The 20,274-nt window shown below is 46.9% G+C and overlaps 1 protein-coding gene across 2 annotated transcripts in view; it reads right to left on the bottom strand.

Annotated features, from left to right (window-relative positions):
- Window positions 1-20,274, bottom strand: part of KIAA0319L (KIAA0319 like) — a 104,210-nt gene that overhangs the window by 10,624 nt on the left and 73,312 nt on the right. For both annotated transcript variants that reach the window (XM_049618731.1, XM_049618730.1), the window contains exons 10-20: window positions 19,765-19,993; window positions 18,251-18,374; window positions 17,524-17,656; window positions 15,613-15,761; window positions 13,868-14,019; window positions 13,386-13,524; window positions 11,703-11,862; window positions 7,378-7,520; window positions 6,400-6,522; window positions 5,755-5,845; window positions 3,772-3,863 (exon numbers count right to left, since the gene is read on the bottom strand). In XM_049618731.1, coding sequence (XP_049474688.1) covers window positions 3,772-3,863; window positions 5,755-5,845; window positions 6,400-6,522; window positions 7,378-7,520; window positions 11,703-11,862; window positions 13,386-13,524; window positions 13,868-14,019; window positions 15,613-15,761; window positions 17,524-17,656; window positions 18,251-18,374; window positions 19,765-19,993 — 1,535 coding nt within the window. The remainder of the gene's footprint in view (window positions 1-3,771; window positions 3,864-5,754; window positions 5,846-6,399; window positions 6,523-7,377; window positions 7,521-11,702; window positions 11,863-13,385; window positions 13,525-13,867; window positions 14,020-15,612; window positions 15,762-17,523; window positions 17,657-18,250; window positions 18,375-19,764; window positions 19,994-20,274) is intronic.

Raw genomic sequence — 20,274 nt, 5'->3', positions numbered from 1 at the left:
CAAAAACAAACCCAAAACCACAGTCGCTGAACGGAAAGCAGGTCTCCTGAGGCTTGCCTTGGGAGCTCACCCAGGCGGGTGCACCGGCTCCCCAGGCAGCCCTCATCAGAGCTCAGCCTGGTTCCCAGCAAACAGGGTTTCTGTCAGCGCGCTTCCACGTGCATTACCTTTCTTTGCAAGGGGCCTGTTAAATCCACACTTCAACCTATCAACTTCCGTGCCTTACGTTGACAGGCTTGAATCCCCTTCTCCCCCACCTGCTAGTGGCTCTGCTCTGCGGTGCACCCACTAATCTGCTGAGTCCACAACTGATCTGCTGGCCAGAGCCAGAAGACCAAGAGCAAGGGGGCTCTCATCTGTCCCTCAGCTACACACTGCCCACAGAGAAGGGCCTCCTGACTCTCCTCTTTCTCCTCCTGGTGACCCAAATGCAACTGGGCTCTCCCTTGCTGCCCCCCCCTTCACTGGATGTCTGCCTCCTGCCCATTTTGCCTCTTCAACGCAGCACTTCCTGGTGCTATCACCCAGCCCTGTGTCCCCCACCCTCTCCTTTCTTGAGCCCCATTCCCTCTCTCCTCAGGAGCCTTACCTCTGTCTTCTGCCTCACCCTGCTTCACTTCTAAAGGACTTTTTTCAATATTTAGGGCTTCCATTTCCTCACTGCATACTTACTGCTGGAACAACCTACATTTTCACTTCTGCTACCATTCACCATTCTACTCTAGCTCTTTAGGTGACCAGAAACTTCCCCAGTGTCATCTTCATAGACAATTCTTATCCCTGTCTGCAACAGCTAATACTGCTGACCGCTCCCTAACAGTGCACCTCTTCCCTCACTGACGGCCCTTCATGGGCTCCTCAGCTCTGGACTCTTTGGTCCCTCAACATTTTCCCCAGAAGGGATGTGATCCACTTTTGTTTTGGCACTCACCAGCATCTAGAAGATTCTTACACTGACACTTGTAGTCCAACTGTTCTAATGGGTTCAACTGAATTCATCTTTTCTTACCCCAGCCGGCACTGCACTGATGTCTTAATTGTGTCTACAGAATCATTCTCTGTCCCTCAGGTCAGAAGTCAGCCCTGACCTTTCCCGTCCTCCATCCTGTTGACCCCATGTTGGTTGAGTCATTGTCACCTCCCTCTCGGACCACTGCAAAAGTCTCCTTGCTGGCCTCCACATGGGATATCTCCCCTTCAGTCAATTACAGGTGTCATTAGAGACTAATTTTCCTAAGCCAGCACTTTCAAGATGACACTTCCTGTCACCATCAGAATTAATGCTTAACTCTGGCTGATTTTCAAAACCTTCTGCACTTTTGTCCTCACCAATCTTCCAGCCTCATTTCCTCAACACCATTCGCAAGCGTCCTGAAGCAAACACTTCTCTTCTCCGGCATTTCCTCTCCAGTACCACCCAACCCACACCTGCTCAGAGCAGAAGCTCCAGGACCAGCCTGCACGTCTCCTTTTCTCCCACACCCCTCGGCTAACATGCCACAAACTGCATCAAGTCTTCCCTACAAAGGTACCTGGAATCTACGTGTCTCTCCCTAGCTTACCATCTCTCCACCATTAGGACATTCCACCGAATCCTCTCTTACCTGCTCTTGCCCCTCTGATTCCTACATAGCAGCCAGGGTTGTCTCTTTTTAAAATGTAAACCAGGGGCGCCTGGGTGGCGCAGTCGGTTAAGCGTCCGACTTCAGCCAGGTCACGATCTCGCGGTCCGTGAGTTCGAGCCCCGCGTCAGGCTCTGGGCTGATGGCTCGGAGCCTGGAGCCTGTTTCTGATTCTGTGTCTCCCTCTCTCTCTGCCCCTCCCCCGTTCATGCTCTGTCTCTCTCTGTCCCAAAAATAAATAAAAGTTGAAAAAAAAAAATTAAAAAAAATAAAATAAAATAAAATGTAAACCAAATCAGATCATTCACCTCCTTAAAAAGCTGCCTGTGGCTGCCCACTACTCTCAGAAGGAGCCCACAGCTAGGTCCCTGCTCACCTGTGCAGCCTCGTGCCACTGGCCCCGTGCTCACCATGTCCAGTATGTCACCTTCCTCTATTTCCTCAAATGCCCTCTGCTGCTTCCAGCAGCTGGCCCTTTACCGACTTTGCTCCTTTGCCTGGAATGCGCTTTCACAGAGTCCTAATGTGGCTAACTCGTACTCGTCCCTTGGGTCTCAGTTCAAGTGTTCTTCTTTACAAAGACCTTTCATTATCACATGCTGTATATCTGGGAGTTTGCATATTTCATGTCTGTCTCATAGAAGCTCCAGAGCAGCAGAGTCTGTCTGGCTCACCGTATGTAACTGGTATCTGGCAGAGGGCCTGGCAAACAGTGGTCTCAATCCATATGCACAGAGGAATAAGACACAATCTCTGCCCTCACCAATGTCACTGACTGCTAAGGGGACAGATACATAACTAATATAGGGACAGAAATTCCAAAACAGTCATGTGACAGATGAGCATGACATTTACAGGTTAGGGGAGGGATGACAAAGATGACAAAGAGCTTTCTGGACAGAAATATGAACCAAGTCAACAAGGCGATAGATCTCAGAGAAGCCAACAGATGAGAGCTCACCCAAGGCCACGTTAGCCAGACCCAAAGTCAGTCACCAAAGGATTTCGAGGGGTGGGAAAACTTTCAGAGTAACATGAAAACAACCTTGGCCACCAGCTGGGGGGTGAACTGTGCACGTTTTTACCTCCAGGCTCCATTTCAGTGTTTCTACTTCTCTGGTTTTACAAGCCCCACCACCTCCAGGTACCACCCCAAGATGTTCTCTAACCAAGGTGCATGGGTGCAGAGCCCAGGCCGCCTGAGAGCTTTTTTTTTTTTTTTTTTTTTTTTGCCTCTAACGTGTCTGTGCTCCCTCAGTAGACTGAAATTCCGAGGGCAGAGCCAGGGTGTCAGAACTCTCTGTTTTCCCCTCCAGCCTCTCCTAATACAAAGCTTTAAGTATGAACATATTTGATAAATGCTTTGTATAAAAACAGTTCTGTTGGCAGAGTGTTTAGGAATAGCCCCACCTAGAGTCCCATAAACAGGCGATGCAGGTCCTGTGGCCTCATGATGAATGGAAACCTCACCCATGACGACACCCAGCCAAGGAAGGGAGCCCCTGTGCACCCTGACCTCCAGCCCCATCACCCAAGCCATCTCAGTGCTTGTGCAGTTGGTGATTCCTTGGTGGGAGGCACCTGAAAGACGAGTCCTGTGCACTGGGACCAGCAGGGAAGCTGCCCTCCTGCCTGTTCTAAGCCACCAGCGGAGCCCATGGATCTATCTGCCAAATACAAGGTAGAGGAAGATGGAAGAGGAAGGCCAGCTGAAGAAGAGGCCAGCTGGAGACACTGACTTCAATCCCACTGCTGCCACACCTTGTTGTCTGCCCAGAAAGGACAGACTTGTCAGGCCTAAGAGACCAAGGTCCCTGAGCATGACTAACGGGGGGCAGCATGAATAGCTGAAAGCCAGGAGGAATCCCTGAGGGGAATGAGCATGCCAAGGAAAGCAAGAGGCTTAGTCCTTCTGCAAAGAGAAGCAATACTGAGAAGTGAGCCCCAGATCACAGCTCACCCAGCAGGCAGCTTCTGCCAGTGCAGGGCAAGGTCAGCCCTCAGTGTTTAACAAGCAAGAGTCAAAATGCTTTTCTAGAACAAACAGCTGTTAGCAACACATTTAGGAGGGGACTGTAGTGACAGTAGCTCTTCACAGGGAGAGTGCACAAATCTAGAGGCCTCCGTCCCCAACCCCCAGGGCCACTACCTGCTCGGGAGGTTGGCTTCAGTTCCAGGCTCTCCTGATCCGTGGCATCTAGGATCTTATACTTGCTTTTCCTCTTGGGTTTTCCTTTCTGCCTGAAAAACACAATCCCCACAGCTGCTCAAGAAGGGGGTTCTGTGTGAGATTAGGGAGCTCACCACAGGGTGACGGCCAGACTACATAGAGGGCCCCATCCTGGTGATAGCTGCTTAATGGGAGGACTGTTTTCCCTTGCTTTCGCAGCTGCAGGAAGGTGGCGACTGTGATTTGTTCTTCAAGTAACGCCTCACCGATTCTAGGAAAGGAAGGTGACTCTGACTATCTTACCATGGAGCCACCACTCCACAGCAGCAAGAAAGGAGAGACTGGTTAACAACACAAACGTAATGGGGTACAAGCTTGTCCTGCTCACCACACACAGGCCAGTAAGTCAAGGGGAAAGACGAATGGGGTGAGAAAAACGACTTTACTCAGAAAACCAGCAAACCAAGGAGATGGCAGACTCCTGTCCCAAAGAACCATCTCCCCCAGCATGATATTTGAGCTTTTCTGTTAGGGTGGAGGAAGTGGGAGGAGGCTGGAGTCAAAAGGTGACTGATGTCTGCAGACATCCAAGGAAGGCTGTGTAACTTCTCTGTCCTAGGTTGGTTGATATCTGTAGGAAACTGATCATGTTTCTGTGAATCTCAAACATAGCACAGGCATATCTGAAGGTACTTGCTTATCTCCTTGAGTGAGGTAGGTCTCAGGTTAAAACAACAGTTTTTTGTTCATCTCAGCTATAAGCAAAATTCCTTCGATGATTAACATGCCTACGTACAGGGCCCAGCAGAAGTTTCTAAGCTGTAGGTCACAGCAGCAAGGGAAAGAGGCAACGTGGAGTCAGGCACACTTTCTCCCTATTACATTAAGAGAACAAAAACCCTGTGCTTGAGGGGTGGGGGGTGGAAGAAAGCATCTACTAATGGTGGTTGTCTCAGGCTGGTGGAAACTATCAAAAATTATTTTCACTTTCTAGGTTTCATGTGAAACCTAGGCTCAATATTGCAGGCTCTATCTCAGCTCTGTCACATATTAACTGTGTGTCCGTGGACAGGTGGGGTTGTTTTCCTGGGCCTCCATTTCCTTAGCTGTAAGATGAGAAAAGGTTCTCATATACATTAAAAAAAAGGTATTACAGGGGCGCCTGGGTGGCTCAGTTGGTTGAGCGTCTGACTTCAGCTCAGGTCATGATCTCACAGCTCGTGAGTTCGAGCCCTGCGTCAGGCTCTGTGCTGACAGCTCGGAGCCTGCAGCCTGCTTCATATTCTGTGCCTCCCTCTCTCTGCCCCAACCCACTCACATTCTGTCTCTGTCTCTCTCAAAAATAAACAAACATTTAAAAAAAAATTATAATTTAAAAAAAAGGTATTACCTACAAAATGTTATCATGGTGCCTGACACACAGCAGTGTAGAAATCATACTTATTATTAATAATGAAAAGCATACAATAAATATTCCCATTAAATATCATTTGAGAGGAAGACTCAAACAAAAAAACCTAGAACACTTAATCATGACTAATCTAAGTCTGCAGTTACGTGAAAGTACATAGACACGTGAATCCCAGCTAGAAAGGAAGGCATAAAAATTGAGAACTCATGTGTCAAGTGGTGAGACAGGTGGAGTGGAGTAATACAGAACACACATCCTAGACAGATGTGACTCAGGTCCACAGTCCAGGCCCATCATGGCTATGGCCACGCTTCCCAGGTTGTGCATCAGTGCAGTGACAGCCACTTGGCTGAGGGGTGTGTAGGAGTGGCAGAGGGTTAGGAAAGCCTTTCTGCGCATGCCTTGGGTGGGCCAAACGACTTTAACAGTGACAGGAAGGGAGGAACCCCCCAAGACTTAGCACCTTCCACGTGGAAAATGCCAGATACCTCCCGAATGAATGAAGACACAACTAGAAGCTCTAATGAATTTTCAAGGAGAATCCATCTTACCTCTTACAACAACAGATCACAGTCCAGGACAGGATTCCCAGGGCGACAACGATGACAAAGGAAGCAATGATAACATACAACACGCTCCACTCTGCCAAGAGAAACAAAATGGTGAGGGCTGTGAAGAGAGAGGGGCCAGCAGGACAGTCTGGGCTGCCTCGGCCTCGGGCAGGTGGCTTCACTCTGCAGACAGGAAGGCTGTTCAGGGAAGGTGAGACCTTGCAGTTGTAGGCAGCTGAAGCTTTCACCTTTCTAAACCATCCCTGCTGAGACCCTGAGGCAGTGTAGCAGGTTGTAAGGAGCTTTCCCAGAAGGAAAGGGGGAACAGACACTTGCAGACTTCCACTAGGCTATGGCACAAAGACACCCCCCAAAAGACAGGAGGCCTTGCAGCCAGTCTGATCTAGGCTGCAATTTGCAGTTGGTCTGATTTAAGCTTGGTTCTTTGTACAACACTGCTTCAGAGCTCTGCTCTAACCCTGAGCAGCGTGGAGGAAGGAAGTAAAAGTCCTCTGCAAACAGAAAATACACAGAGTTCTTCTCCTCGCTTGCTCATCTGCCTCGGAAACACCAACACCCACCTGCTCAACTAAGAACTACAGTCAGTGCCAAACCGGCTGGCACAGCACCAGGCAGAAAACTCACCACAGTTGCTGTCTCCGTCCCTCAACTGCACCTTGATGAAATTCTCCATCCAAAAAGGGTCACAAATACAGCGTTTGGTGAATGAATCACAGTGGCCATGGTCAGAACAGTTCAACTGGCATGCTGAAAGTAGTAGGAAAGGGAAAAGGTCAACAGGAGTCAGAGCCAGACTGGCAGCTGCCAGCGCCCCTGCTGTGGCCCATGGGGAAATTCCTTGGACACCCACCCCGAGGGCTTTTACAGCTCGGGCATATTGCCCGTGATCATCGCCACGGTCAAATGAAACTGGAGCAGTCAGGCCACTGAAGACAGTTCCGGCTGCTTTTACTTATTGTTACTCTCTGCCAGCAGTACGTCATCTTTCATGGCCCACAGACCCCCCCCTTCTTTGCATAGTTTAATTGCCAAAATAAAATACATGGTATTACAAAGGAAAGCAATTATATCGCACATGTTTTTTAAAAGTTGAAAAATATAAAATTCTAAGCTAATTATACATATACATGTGTCTTTATGAAAACATCAAGTAACAAGATTTAGAAGCGAGTCTAACAACTGTCATGATTTTGAAGTAGTGATGAGTAGTAATGATACTTCATCACGTAGTGTGCTATGACGTTATTTGTGATTCCTATTGCCTTAAAGTCACAGGTTCTGTTAATATCACTGGAGTTCGTCGCCCACCTTCACAACAGAGGGAAATAATGAACTTCAGTTAAAGGTGAGTGAAAATAAAGATGTCATTTTCTTCCCATTCAAACTAAACTCCTTGCCCCTCTGAACACTAGCTCATGGACCCATGGACCCCAGGTTAAAACCTCTGCAACAAGTCAGGACTCTTCCATGTCCCTGGTAGTGGAGCTAAGCGATTATATCCATGTTCCTCAAGAACAGGTGATGAAGCCTGAGGACAGCAGGACTGTGGTGAACTGTGGGCACTGGGCAGGCTTGTATTCCCAGCTTCCCAGAATTACTCACTGACAGTATTGATTTCCAGGGCTCTGAATATCAGAAAGTCTGCTTTTTGCTTCCGCAGCTCATTCTTGAGCATCGCTGCCACCTCATGGCCTTTGAAGATCTGGTGGGGAGGCTCGTTTTGAACAAAAAATACCATCTTGGTGCTGCAGAGACATGCAACAGTATGAATGAGCTGAAGCCGTCAGCAATAATAGCAGTAGCTGCCATTTGCTAAGCACTTTATGCCAGACGCTGTGCGAAGCATTAGACACATTCTCTCACAGCAAGCCAGTGAGAAAGGTGTTATCAGCGTCATCGCCATTTTACAGAGGACAACACTGGGGCTCAGAGGGGTTAAGTAACTTGCCCAAGGTCACACAGTTAATTATGGCAGAGCCAAATTCCAACCCTGGTATGTCTGACTGCAACACTTATGCTTTTAGAAATGCCCTAAGCTGTCCTAGCTAACAAGACGACCCATTCCAAACATGTAACTGGAGGTCAGGAAAATGGAGATTTGGTTACAACTACATCTCTGCTGTCAGCCTTTTAACAGCTAAGACTGTGGTGTGGTGCTATTGGGTCTGTGCCTAGGTTACCTGTAGGACAAACCACAATGCTCTGAAAAATGTATGTTGTTGGACAGCATCAAAGCATTATCCATGGGTCAAAACAGCCAAATGATCATACTATGACGGCAACAAGAAAGACCCCACACAGTGGTGTGGCTGGTGCAAGATTATACTACCCCATGTCCAGAATCTGTTTGCTTTCTGTCAACTTCTGTCCAGGGCAGGCCATGTTTGATCTCACCTCTATATGGGCACAAAGTCTGCTGTCTATGCCTTGGCCTTAAGAGGCCTTTTGGAGAGCCCCCTTGACTCCATGTTAGTCTCACAAATGAACCTTCTCAATCAGTGGGTCACACTGGGTTGTAGGTGTGCCCAAGATATTCATCCCCTCAGCACACAGAGTGGCTGGCTGGGACCTGGAGGCCCCAGACCAGTTGCTTCCAGTATAACCAGCCTTGTCTATTTATCTCAAAGTGCCATACACATAGCATCACTGCCTATGTGTATCATGACATAAAAGTTTGGGAAGCACTGTCATAAAAGACTTCATAAAGTCCTCTGCACAGTGAGACTAAGGGTGGGGTATTATAAATTTCAGAATCAAGACACAGACCTTTGCCATAAAAATGTGTGGTCCATTTCTCATTATTTTCTCCCAGTTACCTAATCCATGCGAACAGTTTCAATTTCTCTATATATACCAATAACCCTCGAATATTTATCTCCTCTCCCCTAGTCTTTCCAAAATGACCACATCTACATCTGCAGAAGCTTGCTGGGACATCCACCCCATCCGTATCTCTCATAGGTACCTCTAACCCAACAGGTCTCAAAATAAACTTACAATAACCAGCAACTGAGCACACTCTGTGTGGTAGGGATACGAACATTCTCTTATTTAACTCTCAGTAACAATCCTACAAAAGTGTACAAGTGACAGGCTAGGCTTGGAGAGGGGCAGTACCTTGCCCATCATCCCAGAGCACACACTAATGGAGCAGGGCTCAAAAGCCAGGTCTGTCTGGTGTCTGCCCCATGCTCTTTCCTGCTATCATAGACTCCCTGCCTGCAAGCCTATCCTCTTGAATTCCTCAACTTGGCCAATCAGTCCAAGTCAGAAACCCAGAGCCACCGTGCTGCTTCTCTTCCTCATGCATCGTCTTCCAGATGCAGGGAGAGCAAGTATGCTGGCAAACCCTTCCGTGATACGTCCAGCAGCACTCTTGCTAATGTCTTAGCACTGCTTCTGCCCAGCCAAACCCCACCACCTTGGGTCAATCCAGGCAGCCACTTGCCCTGTTCCTGTTCACAGGCTGCCAGCAGAGATTACAAAGAAAATTCCTGGGGTGCCCAGGTAGCTTGGTGGGTGAAGCATCCGACTTCAGCTCAGGTCATGATCTCATGGTTCATGAGTTCGAGCCCCATGTCTGGCTCTGTGCTGACAGCTCAGAGCTTGGAGCCTGCTTTGGATTCTGTGTCTCCCACTGTCTCTCTTGCCCCTCCCCTGCTAGCACTCTGTCTCTCTCCCTCTCTCAAAAATAAATAAAACCACCCAAAAAAAAAAAGGTCTTATTATCATGCTCTGACCCGGTCAAACTTAAGTGTTAGATTCACCTGAAGAGCATGGAAATTTCAGGCGCCCAGACCTCACTCCAGACCAACTGAATCATAATCCCTGGGGGTGAGGCTCAGGTAATGGCACATTCATAAAAGCTCCAGGTGGTGCTATCAAGTAGCTAGAATTGGGAGCCACCACTCTAACCTCGTGTCTCTAACCTTGGATGAGATCTCAATGCTGCTCAAAGCCAGCATCCTTTGCTGGAACTGCTGTACCTAACCTTTACCATTTTCTTCATGCTGCCCACCTCCTTCCCACCTCCTCAAAGCAGATGGCCTGGCCTCCACTTTCAGAGACAAAACCCAGAACGCTAGTATCAATGCTCTCGAATGCCATCCTGTCTCTAAAATCCATCCTTAACAGCACATTTTCCTGCCCTTCCTCCCATCTCCAGAGAAAGTGGCACACCTGTTCTGCCCACAGCCAGTCCCTGAGACCTGCCTCTATTTGGAACCCACCTCCCCAGTCTCCACCTTCTACTTTTCCTCTGCACCTTCCCTGAGTCTATAAAAGTGCTCAAGTATTTCCTGTCTTTAAAAGGTGTTCTTTTGATCTACCTCCCATCTTATTTTCAGCACCAACCTCTTCAAAGAGTGTTTTATTTACCATCTCTGTATCCTCCAACCATGACAGAATTTGCCCTCTGTCCCCAACATCTAAGTAAAATGCTCTCACTGTAGTCCTGACGATCTAATCATAAAGCCAAAACCTGTGTCCTCACCATACTCTTCCTCTGTGGCATCTGAATCCTCTGGCAGCCCCTAGCTGCCAGCCGCCTCTTAACTTCCAGCAGACCACTCCCACCTGCTTTTTCACTCACTTCTCTACTATTGCTTCCTAGTTTCCTTTGCTGGCTCTTTTCTCCTTGCCTCATCCTTAAATACTGGGGTTCTCCAGAGTGCTGGACATTACCCCCAGTGGGACTCATCTGTCCTTCCAGCTTTGATTCCTGCCTGTATGCAGTGATTCCCTATCTTCGGCTTTTCCTTCTGCCCCAAGTTCCAGCCCGTATTTGCCACTGTCTGATGAAATCTCTCTCCATGTAACCCATGAGACACCCTAAATTCAACAGTCAAAACTGTTATCTTTTCTTTGAAACTGGTTCCTTCTGTATCCGTAATCTCAGTTAATGGCATTCACCATCTATCCAGGCATCAAAACCTAAAGCCTCATGTTTGATGCCTCATTCCCCTTCATTCCAAAGAATTACTAAGTCCTGCTGATCTGCCTCAATTTTCTTTTCATTTCTCTCTTCTGTCATTCCATTGCCACTACCTTAACTTAGGTTTATCACTTTTTTACTAAGACTAGTTCAAAAGCTTCCTGGTTGGTTCCCCAGCCTTTAGTGTCTGTCTGTCTGTCTGTCTCTCTCTCTCTCTCTGTCTCTCTATTTTGGTCTAGCCTCCACACTAGGGGGTCTTCCTTAAAAAAAACCAAAAAACAAAAACAACATCTAATTTCCTTGCTCCAGAAACAAAACAAACAAAAACTTCACACACATAAAAGAATCTAACTTGAATTCCCCCGCCCCGCCTTCCCAAACTATTAAAACTAAACTCCCTGACTTGCTTATGACTATTCTCCATCTACACAGCCAGTCTTATCTTCCACCATGTCCTGGGCCTGGTAAGTGCTCTGAACCATATGACTTCTTCCAGAGAGAACTCTGTACTTTCATACCACAGGATCATGGCTCATACTTTTCAGCTATTATGAATTTCCTCCTAGTCCTTCTATGCTTGCTCAATGTAAGTTTTACTTCTTCTGGAAGATCTTTGGATTACACCCTGCCCCAACTCCTCTGGAAGAACTCATTGGCCTTGCCTCTGTGTGTCTCCATGACACCCACACATTCTGTCAAATTCACCCTGTACTGATGTTACATACTCATCTTGATTGTTTTCCCTATGAGACTATGGCCTTCAAGATAACGGACCTCTTCTGACCTTGTATCCTGGTACCCTGCTGCAGTATCTAGTACAGACTATGTGACCTGTACTAGAAGAGAAAATTTCATTAAAGAAATGGACACCATGAGTGGTTCTTGGTCAGAGAGCCCACCCTTCTCTATCTACCCACACTATTTCTTAGCTCAATCAACAAGCCCAGGGGGCCCCTGGTCTTTCCTTTTCTCCCCCCATTCATTGCCCAGCTACCTCTGCTCCGTGTACGGCTGAATCTTTTGCACAATGATGTCGGAATCCAGCACCCCCAGGAGGACCCCAATCTGGCGGATGAACATCCCCTTCAGCCTCTCAGTTAGCTGACTGACGTTGACATCCAAGATGATCTCCACCAGGTTGTTTTTCCTGGGATCTGGAAAGCATGTGGATCAGTCATGGCTTTGAAAGTAGGAGAGTTAACACAGACCTGCCATTGTGTGTCTGTTCTGGCACAGGAGAAAAAGTAGTGAGAGCATTCAGGAATGCAACTGACCTCCTGCAAATGGAAAGGGACCATACTGAATTGCTACTAATGCGGTCTGGGGCTGGTGTGGAGAGCTCTATACCAACCTGACAATTACCACACGTGTGCTGGGGATCAGGCCATAACAGGGAGGCTAGGGGTTTGGTGAAGGGAGTGGGAAAGAAGAACACTTTGAGGTCTGTTCTCAAAGCTTCTGCCCAGCTGGCTTTGCTGAGCTCTCCAGGCCAAGTGGGGGATATGTACAATCTCTCCTGATCTGTGTCTGACTTTCAGTGCCTTGCTGTGCTCTGTCTACAACAATGGGAGGGAAAATGTCCATCTCAACAATCTTATTGATCCTGGAAATGCATCAGCCCTACAGGTTTGAAAACAGTAAACAAAAAATTTCCAGGCAGCCAAGAAACAAGGACTTCACCTTAGAGCAATATCACAGCTGCACAATATTTTTACAGCTCTAGAACTGTGAGACCACTGTGCTTCATTTCTGTGTCCTAGAGGCTGTGCTACACTTGGAAGTTAAGTGATTAATCACAATACCTTATTCCCATAATTGGATGCACCATTTGCCTGTTTTGATGTATCATTTACATAATTAGTAGACTATCTGTGATCTGATTTTAAACACAGAAGAGACTTTATAGTGTCTTGGCTGTTGTCCTTCATAGAGGTAGGACAAGGACTGGAAGACCTGCCAAGATCCTTTCCCATCTAAGATACCTGTACATGAGCTTGGCCTATATAAACAAGAGTAGATTTAAAGTTAATACCTTCGTATCAGATGCTCAGGAATTTATAAAGCTCTACCCCGCCCCACACTCATTTCCTCCCTAATACTAATTAATCTAGCCTCAAAGCAAAATAAAAATACAGTTCTACGGAAGAAAGAAATTTTATCTCTATAAATCGGAAAAATGTAAAGGACATCAGTTACTTCACCTTCCTTGGATTGTCAGATAAAGCCTGAGGCTCAACTTATAAAAATAAATTGTTTTCTGCAGCTGTGTGCTGATGAGGCATCATGACTCAAGTTATTTCTCTGCTCAGATTCCCGAAGCACCCAGAGCCCTCTCTCATCTGTCACGTGATGAGTAGGCAGTGCTGGACTAGGGGCACAAAGGCCTGGCTCTGACACAACTGCTGTGTGACGCTGAGCAAGCCCTGCCCTCTCTGGAGTTTCAGTTTCTCCATCTGAGATGAGTTGGGGAGCAGGGATCCACACTCACTCCTGTATGGGTAGGAGGGATACTGCTGGAAAGAGTCTCCACGGGTTTTTCAGCTTGGGGTTTCTAGAGTGTTTAGAAGCTGGCTTTGCCACTTGGCTCTGTTCTTGCTGGGCAGAAGGGGTCCCAGGACTGAGGTCCTGCTGGGCTGAGCCGGCAGTCCCACCCAGTCCCAGCGCCAGATGAACTCACCAGGCTTCACCTCCACGGTGGTCCGGTCTGTGTCACTTTCCCCCTTCGCATCAGTCACATGCAGGTGAAATGTGTAGGTGCCCTCAACCAGGTTGGAAAGAAAGAGGATCGGGTGGTGGTCAGAGTGATTCAGCACCTCCTATGGAGTTGAACAACATGGCTACGTTGCAGAGCAAGACCACACTCCTTTCTTGGGGTCAGGTACTGCTTCTGTTAGGACTAGGCCCCCTCTGGGAAGCTCCTGCTTTGTAACATCTCTGAAGCCCACAGCTGCCAAGATCAGGGCAGAGGAACATATTCTGTGCCATACTAACTTGCAGAGTGACCCTAGGAAAGTCATTCAGGATCCTTGGATTTCAGAGGGCAATCCAGGTTTGACACAAGACCCCTTGGTTAAAACAGATACTGGAATGTCTGGCTCAGCCTCCTCTCCCCATCTCACCACCTTGACCCCATATAGCTCTCTAGTTCCTGGCACTTACCCCTGCCGCTGGGCTCCCCTCATCTCGGGTCCAGAGGTAGCTGACTATTGCCTTATCATCTGAGGACTTGGAGCCATCCAGTTCTGCTGTGTCCGTGGGCAAGGTAATCACCACACTCCCAGTTATCTTGGCTACAGGTGGTTTGTTCATTTCTAACCAAAGAGACATCAATGAAATGACATAACATTCTGGAAAAGAAAGAATGCTTCTTCATGATGCTAATGGGGAAATTAACATCAAAAGAATTTTAAGGGGCACCTGGGTAGCTTACTTGGTTAAGCATCCGACTCATGGTTTCAGCTCAGGTAATGATTTCACGGTTCGTGAGATTGAGCCCCATATCGAGCCTGTCATGGAGTCTGCTTGGGATTCTCTCTCTGTCTTTCTCTGTCCCTCCCCACTCATGCTCTCTCTCTCTCAAGATAAATAAACTTAAAAAAAAAAAAAGCATCTTAAATGGAGAACTGTTTTAATTGCCTATCCATGCCAGCAACTAACAGTATAGTAGACTTTTTTGACAATAAACCAACTTTTAGTTAGTTGGGGGTTAGGACCCAGTGAAGACCAGGCTTCAGTTCCCCTCTCTCCATGCTAAATAAAACCCAGGCAGAGCCAGAGAGCTCATGATTAATAGTATAAATTTGAAGCCACCAGTGTCACAGGTCCTGAGACTCCAGTCCCGCCCAGAGTGACATTCTTCTGACACCATACAGCAGAGGGAACAAGCATAGTTTTCTCCTGTGTCCTCCTAGCAGCTTCCCCTGGAAGGATTCCATCTCTTTGGGAAGCGCATGATGATTGGAAACAAAGGCCCAAACTGGTTTAAAGACCTGGAGGTTAGGTTTCATGCTGCTGATACCACAAATTCTCTTTACAGTATGGCCTAAAATGTTATTTTCTGAACATCTTCTTTTATTCTTTCCTTAATACTCTAATAGAGAAAAAGGAAAAAAAGACCTCTCTTCTCCTGCGCCACCCCCGCCCCCCGCCCCCCGCAGCTTTGTTTCCTCAGGTGTGTATTCTCTACTGAGCTCAAGATATTGTAGCTGGAGGCCACCTGCGCATCTCCCATCAGCTTACAGCCCTCTCCCAAGGCCATCACGGGTCATGTGCCTGCAAACCAGAGCAAGCCAATCAATGCTCGCCTCAAGTTGGCCTCAGCTGGCTCACAGGAGGAGCAGAGCAAACTACAGTGCAGGCCAGTCATTCTAAGGTCTGACAGCAGGTGTCACTGCAGCTAGCAGGAGAGTCACAGAAATCCCAGGTCTCAGCAGCAGAGGCAAAATAAAAATGCAAAGGAAAAAAACCTAATTCTTTCCCTATTCAATTGAGAAGGAAGGCAGGGGAAGGGGGACAAGAAATTAAAATTCACCTTATAGGCACTCCCAATTAAAGGTTGTTTTAGAAAAGCACATAACAGGAGCCCCTGGGTGGCTCAGTCAGTTAAGCTTCCAACATCAGCTCAGGTCATGATCTCACGATTTGTGAGCTCGAGCCCTACATCGGGCTCTCTGCTGTCAGCACAGAGCCTGCTTCGGATCCTCTGTCTCCCCCTCTCTCTCTGCCCCTCCTCCCCTATCTCTTAAAAATAAACATTAAAAAGAAAAAAAGTTCATAACAGCTGCCCTTTCCCCCAACTTATCCCCCACCCCTCGTCTCTCACCAATTTCTGCAGCCAAAAAAGAGATGCCTGATTCCTCAGTTATCTCACCCAGAGGCTGCACCAACCCAAGACAGAGAGGTACCTTCTTTGACAATGACATTCACAGAACTCTGGCTTTGCAGGTTCCTCTCATCTTTGACGGTCAAGGTGAACACGTAGGTTCCTACTTGTAGCCCTGTCACAGTGGCGACACTGCTGTTAGCATTCTCGAGCTGCACCCCGTCGGGTCCCCTGGACAAAGATGGAAACCAAAGGGTAGAGTTGTACCTGTCTGCTGTTCTTCCATCCCTGACTCAGCAGGAGCAGACAATTACTGCCTCAGCTGATGCACAAACTATTGTTTCCCAGACCTTGCGAGGACATGTTTAAAAATATTACATCTGGACAGAGTGTCATTTGGCACCAAAATACAGCTACCTGCTGATCAGAAAATTCCATTCACCAGCTTTCAAACACATCTAGCCTTATCCTTTTTATGAGTTTCTAGAACATTCAAACTCTGCTGTTCCAGTTTGTAAAAGGAAGAAAGCGCTCTGAGCAGGTCCCTGATCAAAAGAACGATTTCAGAGTGATGTTTCTGAAAAGCATTTCTGGCCCAGTAGTTGGTTCAGCTCTTGCCAGCAAAGAAGCAAAATGCGTTTCTTAATCATATGCCAAACTCCCTCCCACTGAAAAGTCAAGGAAAGGAAATGGGCCAAAGCTGCAGAGGAACTCTCAGCAAAACCATCCTCTTCTTAGCAGCTCTGAAGCAGAGCTCCCAGACAGGGGCCACAGAGGCCCCAGGACACCCTGCATCCTTCTTTCTCCCCTGTGGCCTCACATAGCAGCCTGCAGCCAGAGAGTGAGCTCTGTGCCAACATCCAGGCACAACTCTGCACATACCAGAGAGCCCTTCTGTTCAAGGAGCAGAACGCCCCAGAGAGCTTTGTTTAAAATTAAGAGATGACCAGAGAAATCTGCAGTCTTCCAGGTTTTTGCTTTATTTTGCTGTTTAAACATATAATCTCTGGCCCTAGTCATCCCTCCTGAAACAGACTCTCCTCTAAGAAGCTACTCTAAGCACTATTTCTGCTATACGATTTCTACTCAAATGAAGGTTTATCAGCTGTCTTTAACAGTTACGACACAAACACACTGGGCTGAGGAGGATTAGGTTCTCCACAATAGACAAGAGCTGAGGAAATGAATTTCTAGAATCCAACTCACCAATTGTAAAGTCCAGTGGTTTCTATAGTCAAATTATAGCCCCTTCCCACCCATTTTGAATGCCCTAGTCACCAACAAAAACAAAAACAAAAAAAACTCAGTCTGTCCTTAGTTGCTACCTTTAGAAACTAAGAATGCTTTTTAACTCTTCCTTGGAATTCCTTTGCTTTCTGTGGGATCCTGCATACAATCTGAGTTCCATTTGTTATGGTTTAAAGGAGCTGAAAGAAACTGTGAGAACCAGAAATGGTTTGATTAGGTAATTCCAGCTTAATTAGTATTATTTTGGTTAGTGCCTTTGGCCTCTCACTAACATAATTGGTAAATGATGTCTTTAAGGAAACAATAACAGAGTAATGCTTTCATTGTGCAGATGAATTTTCAGTTCTCTTTAATAGCTGCTCTGCCCTATCCACACTGCCAGCCTTACCCAGTTAATTTTGAGCAACAGTATTTTTCTGCTCCATTACCCCTTCCATCCCGCCTCTCAAGTGTAATTAAACTATGCATTTCGGCAGATGGATTGTACCTGTAAAAGCACCAGGACCACAAAGTACTAACTGGGGACTAGCTGATGATAAGCATACTTTTTTCTTACAAAAATTATGTTATATCATTTTCTTAAGAGTTAGTTTAGATTGTTAACGTTTCTTTCTCAGTCACCAAGCCACCCCCGTTGCCCCCTTGGATAAGCCAGTAAGAACAAGTGAACTCTTAAAAGCAAGTGACATTTTGTTCTTCAAAGGTCCGGAGACTGCATAAATAAGGGTTTTGTGTCAATACTCACTGTGTTTTCTCCCAGAGATATGAGATAATTTTCTGATCATCTGAGCTTTTGCTGCCATCCAGGGTTGTGCTGTCCACAGGAAGGGTCAGCTCCTTATCCGGGCCTGCATCTGCTTGTGGAGGCTTGTTGTTTTCTAGAAGACAGAGACACAGAGGTCAAAAGAAGGTAGTTTGGCTGGGAAAAGAGAGGGGCCACTGGGACATATGTTCTGGAAGCCATCAGGACTCTGCCTCTCTGCCCAGAGAACAATCAGATATTGTGGGTCAGGGAGCTCATGATGAATATAAGACTGAAAGACATAAAACTATTCTGAAAGAACACGGCAGAACATAACAAAGTTGTAATGCCATGCTAAATTTGAAATGTAATACTATGGGAGTTCAAATGAAAGAGTCTGAGTGATAAAGATAGGGCTTTCTTGAGGAAGTGGGCTTTAAGCTATCCCTTACAGGACGTGGTAGGTTTTGGGATAACAGAGACTCTATCTGCTAGGTCCCCTCGAAGGCACGATGACTAGCCAAAGGCAAGGGCACAAGCTGAGGCTGTGAAGTACTCTTTCTCTCTAGCTCTGAAGAAAGCACTTGGAACGGACAAGTGAAGTTGCCAGGGTCCCCGTGGACTGGTGCCTCCCACTACCGCTGTGTAGCTCAGAACCCAAACCCTCTTCTCCCCTATGGTTCAAAGGACCAGCCAACAGAGGAGTCTGCGCTACAAGGTTGGAACTTACCAGGCTGCACAATAACAGTCACTTGAGCAGTGGCCTGCTGTCCTATCGTGTCAGTCACTGTGAGCTGGTAAGTGTAGTCTCCTTCTTGCATGGCAGAGAGCTGCAGGGTTGGTGTTCTAACACCCTGGATGTATAAATACAGACAAGTGGAAAAGCAGACTCCCAGAATCACAACATCATACAGTAAGTCCTACTCTGGTCTAAATGATGCACCCAGTTCTCTAAAGCTAGTGAGTGCAGCATCAAACACTGTGGGACATCCTGTTGAAAGTAAAAGGTTCCCGTTTCAAGGGAACAACCTTCCCTGACAGCAGCACTTTCAAATAAAGTCAGAGCTTTCCCCAGAGAAAGGAGTACAGGAAACTGTGCACAGATAACCAAGATCATCAGTCTTTATGACCCAAGCCAGAAAGAAGGCCATGAGCATATAATAAAACAACATGCTTTTAAAACCATGTTCTTCCTGCTGAGGCCACTCAGTCATCAGAACAAAGCTGCCTCAGTAAAACATGGCAACTCAAGAGGTTATGCAATGCCATGCTGTCCCCTTGCAGGTTCATGCAGATGCTGCAGCAGCAGAGAAACCGAACATCATATCTAAACAAAAGCCAGGTGAAATGTGAGCTTTAAGTCATGCCTCCAATTTGGAAACACAGTGTCAGAAGGAACATCATACCCAATTTAGGGCAATGCAGGAACTTCCTCTAGAAGAGTGAGCAAAACCTGGCAGCCTCTGGGCTGAATCTAGCTTGCAGGCGTTGTGTTTGGCCTGCAGTGTCTTAGAAGTTGGAAATTTTCTTTTTTTTTAATTTTTTTAAGATTTTATTTTTAAGCAATCTGTACACTGAATGTGGGGCTCAAACTCACAACCCCAAGGCCAAGAGTCCCATACTTCAGTGACAGCAGCCAGCCAAGCACCCCGAAAGTTGGAAATTTCCACATAAAGGTCTAGGATTCCATTTTCTCTTGAAAAGCTGGCCTATCTAGGAATATATGAGAGCGTATTTCCATGTGGCAACAACCAGCTGGACCTGAGGCACAGACGGCCACCTCAGTCAGGGGTTATGTTGTATGATTAGCCAAAGGCCCTATTCAGTTTTATTTACTTACATTACCTGCCTGGTGACAGATCTAGTCTCTTCTTAAATATCTCCAGAGAGAAGATGCTCACCATCTAGCCAGGCGAGCTACTCCAATCTGTGGCAGAGCTCATTAAGATCTGTGCCCTTGTAGCATCAGAGTAGATTGACTCTCTGGAACTGTTCTAGAACAGCTCCCCTTTTTCATCTCATCTTTTTCTCTAATACTAAACACTAAAGACAAAGATTTTGCTAATGTGTTCATTGAAGGCCCCTTAAATTTTCTAAGTTTTTTTTTTTAATTCCAACCTTCAATGTTCTATATAAATCTGACTTTGGTAATTACAATGAGGCAAAAAGAAGCCTCCGTAGGGCAGCCAGCCTAGGAGCTCTGACTCCCCTGGGCAAGAGAAGGCAGAAGCCGCTCCCTCCTACCTGCATCTCCACCACTTTCCCCTTGCTGCTTGGGCTGAGTGACCACTCATAGCTGGTGATGCCATGATCATCGGTGCTCTGGTTCCCAAAGAGGATGATGGAGTTTTGGGGCAGGGTGATCACTTGGTTGGGGCCCGCATTGGCCACAGGGGGATAATCCACGGCTTTGTTCACTGTCAGGCTCGCAGTGGTAGAGCTGGTTGCTCCATCAGAGTCTACTACAGTCAAGCTATCAGGGCAGAGAAAGCAGTGCAGTCAGGGATGGGCTTAAGGAAGAGGAATGTATCTGAGAAGACTGAAAATTGAGGCTAAGAAATACCAAGGCAGCAAGGGTACCAAATGGTAACCAAATCTTTACCCATTCTTCTTGGAAAGACAGAATAATACTAAATGCTAACACTGACTGAGTGCCAGGCACTGTTCCAGGTGCTTTCTATCTCACTAAATCCTCACAATAGCTCTATGAAGCACTATCCTCATTTTACTCCTCACATAGACAAGGAGACTGAG

The sequence above is a fragment of the Panthera uncia genome (genome assembly GCF_023721935.1).
Source record: "Panthera uncia isolate 11264 chromosome C1 unlocalized genomic scaffold, Puncia_PCG_1.0 HiC_scaffold_4, whole genome shotgun sequence".
NCBI classification, from domain to species: domain Eukaryota; kingdom Metazoa; phylum Chordata; class Mammalia; order Carnivora; family Felidae; genus Panthera; species Panthera uncia.
The sequence above is the reverse complement of the archived record's forward strand: the minus strand, read 5'-3'. Positions and strand labels throughout refer to the sequence as shown.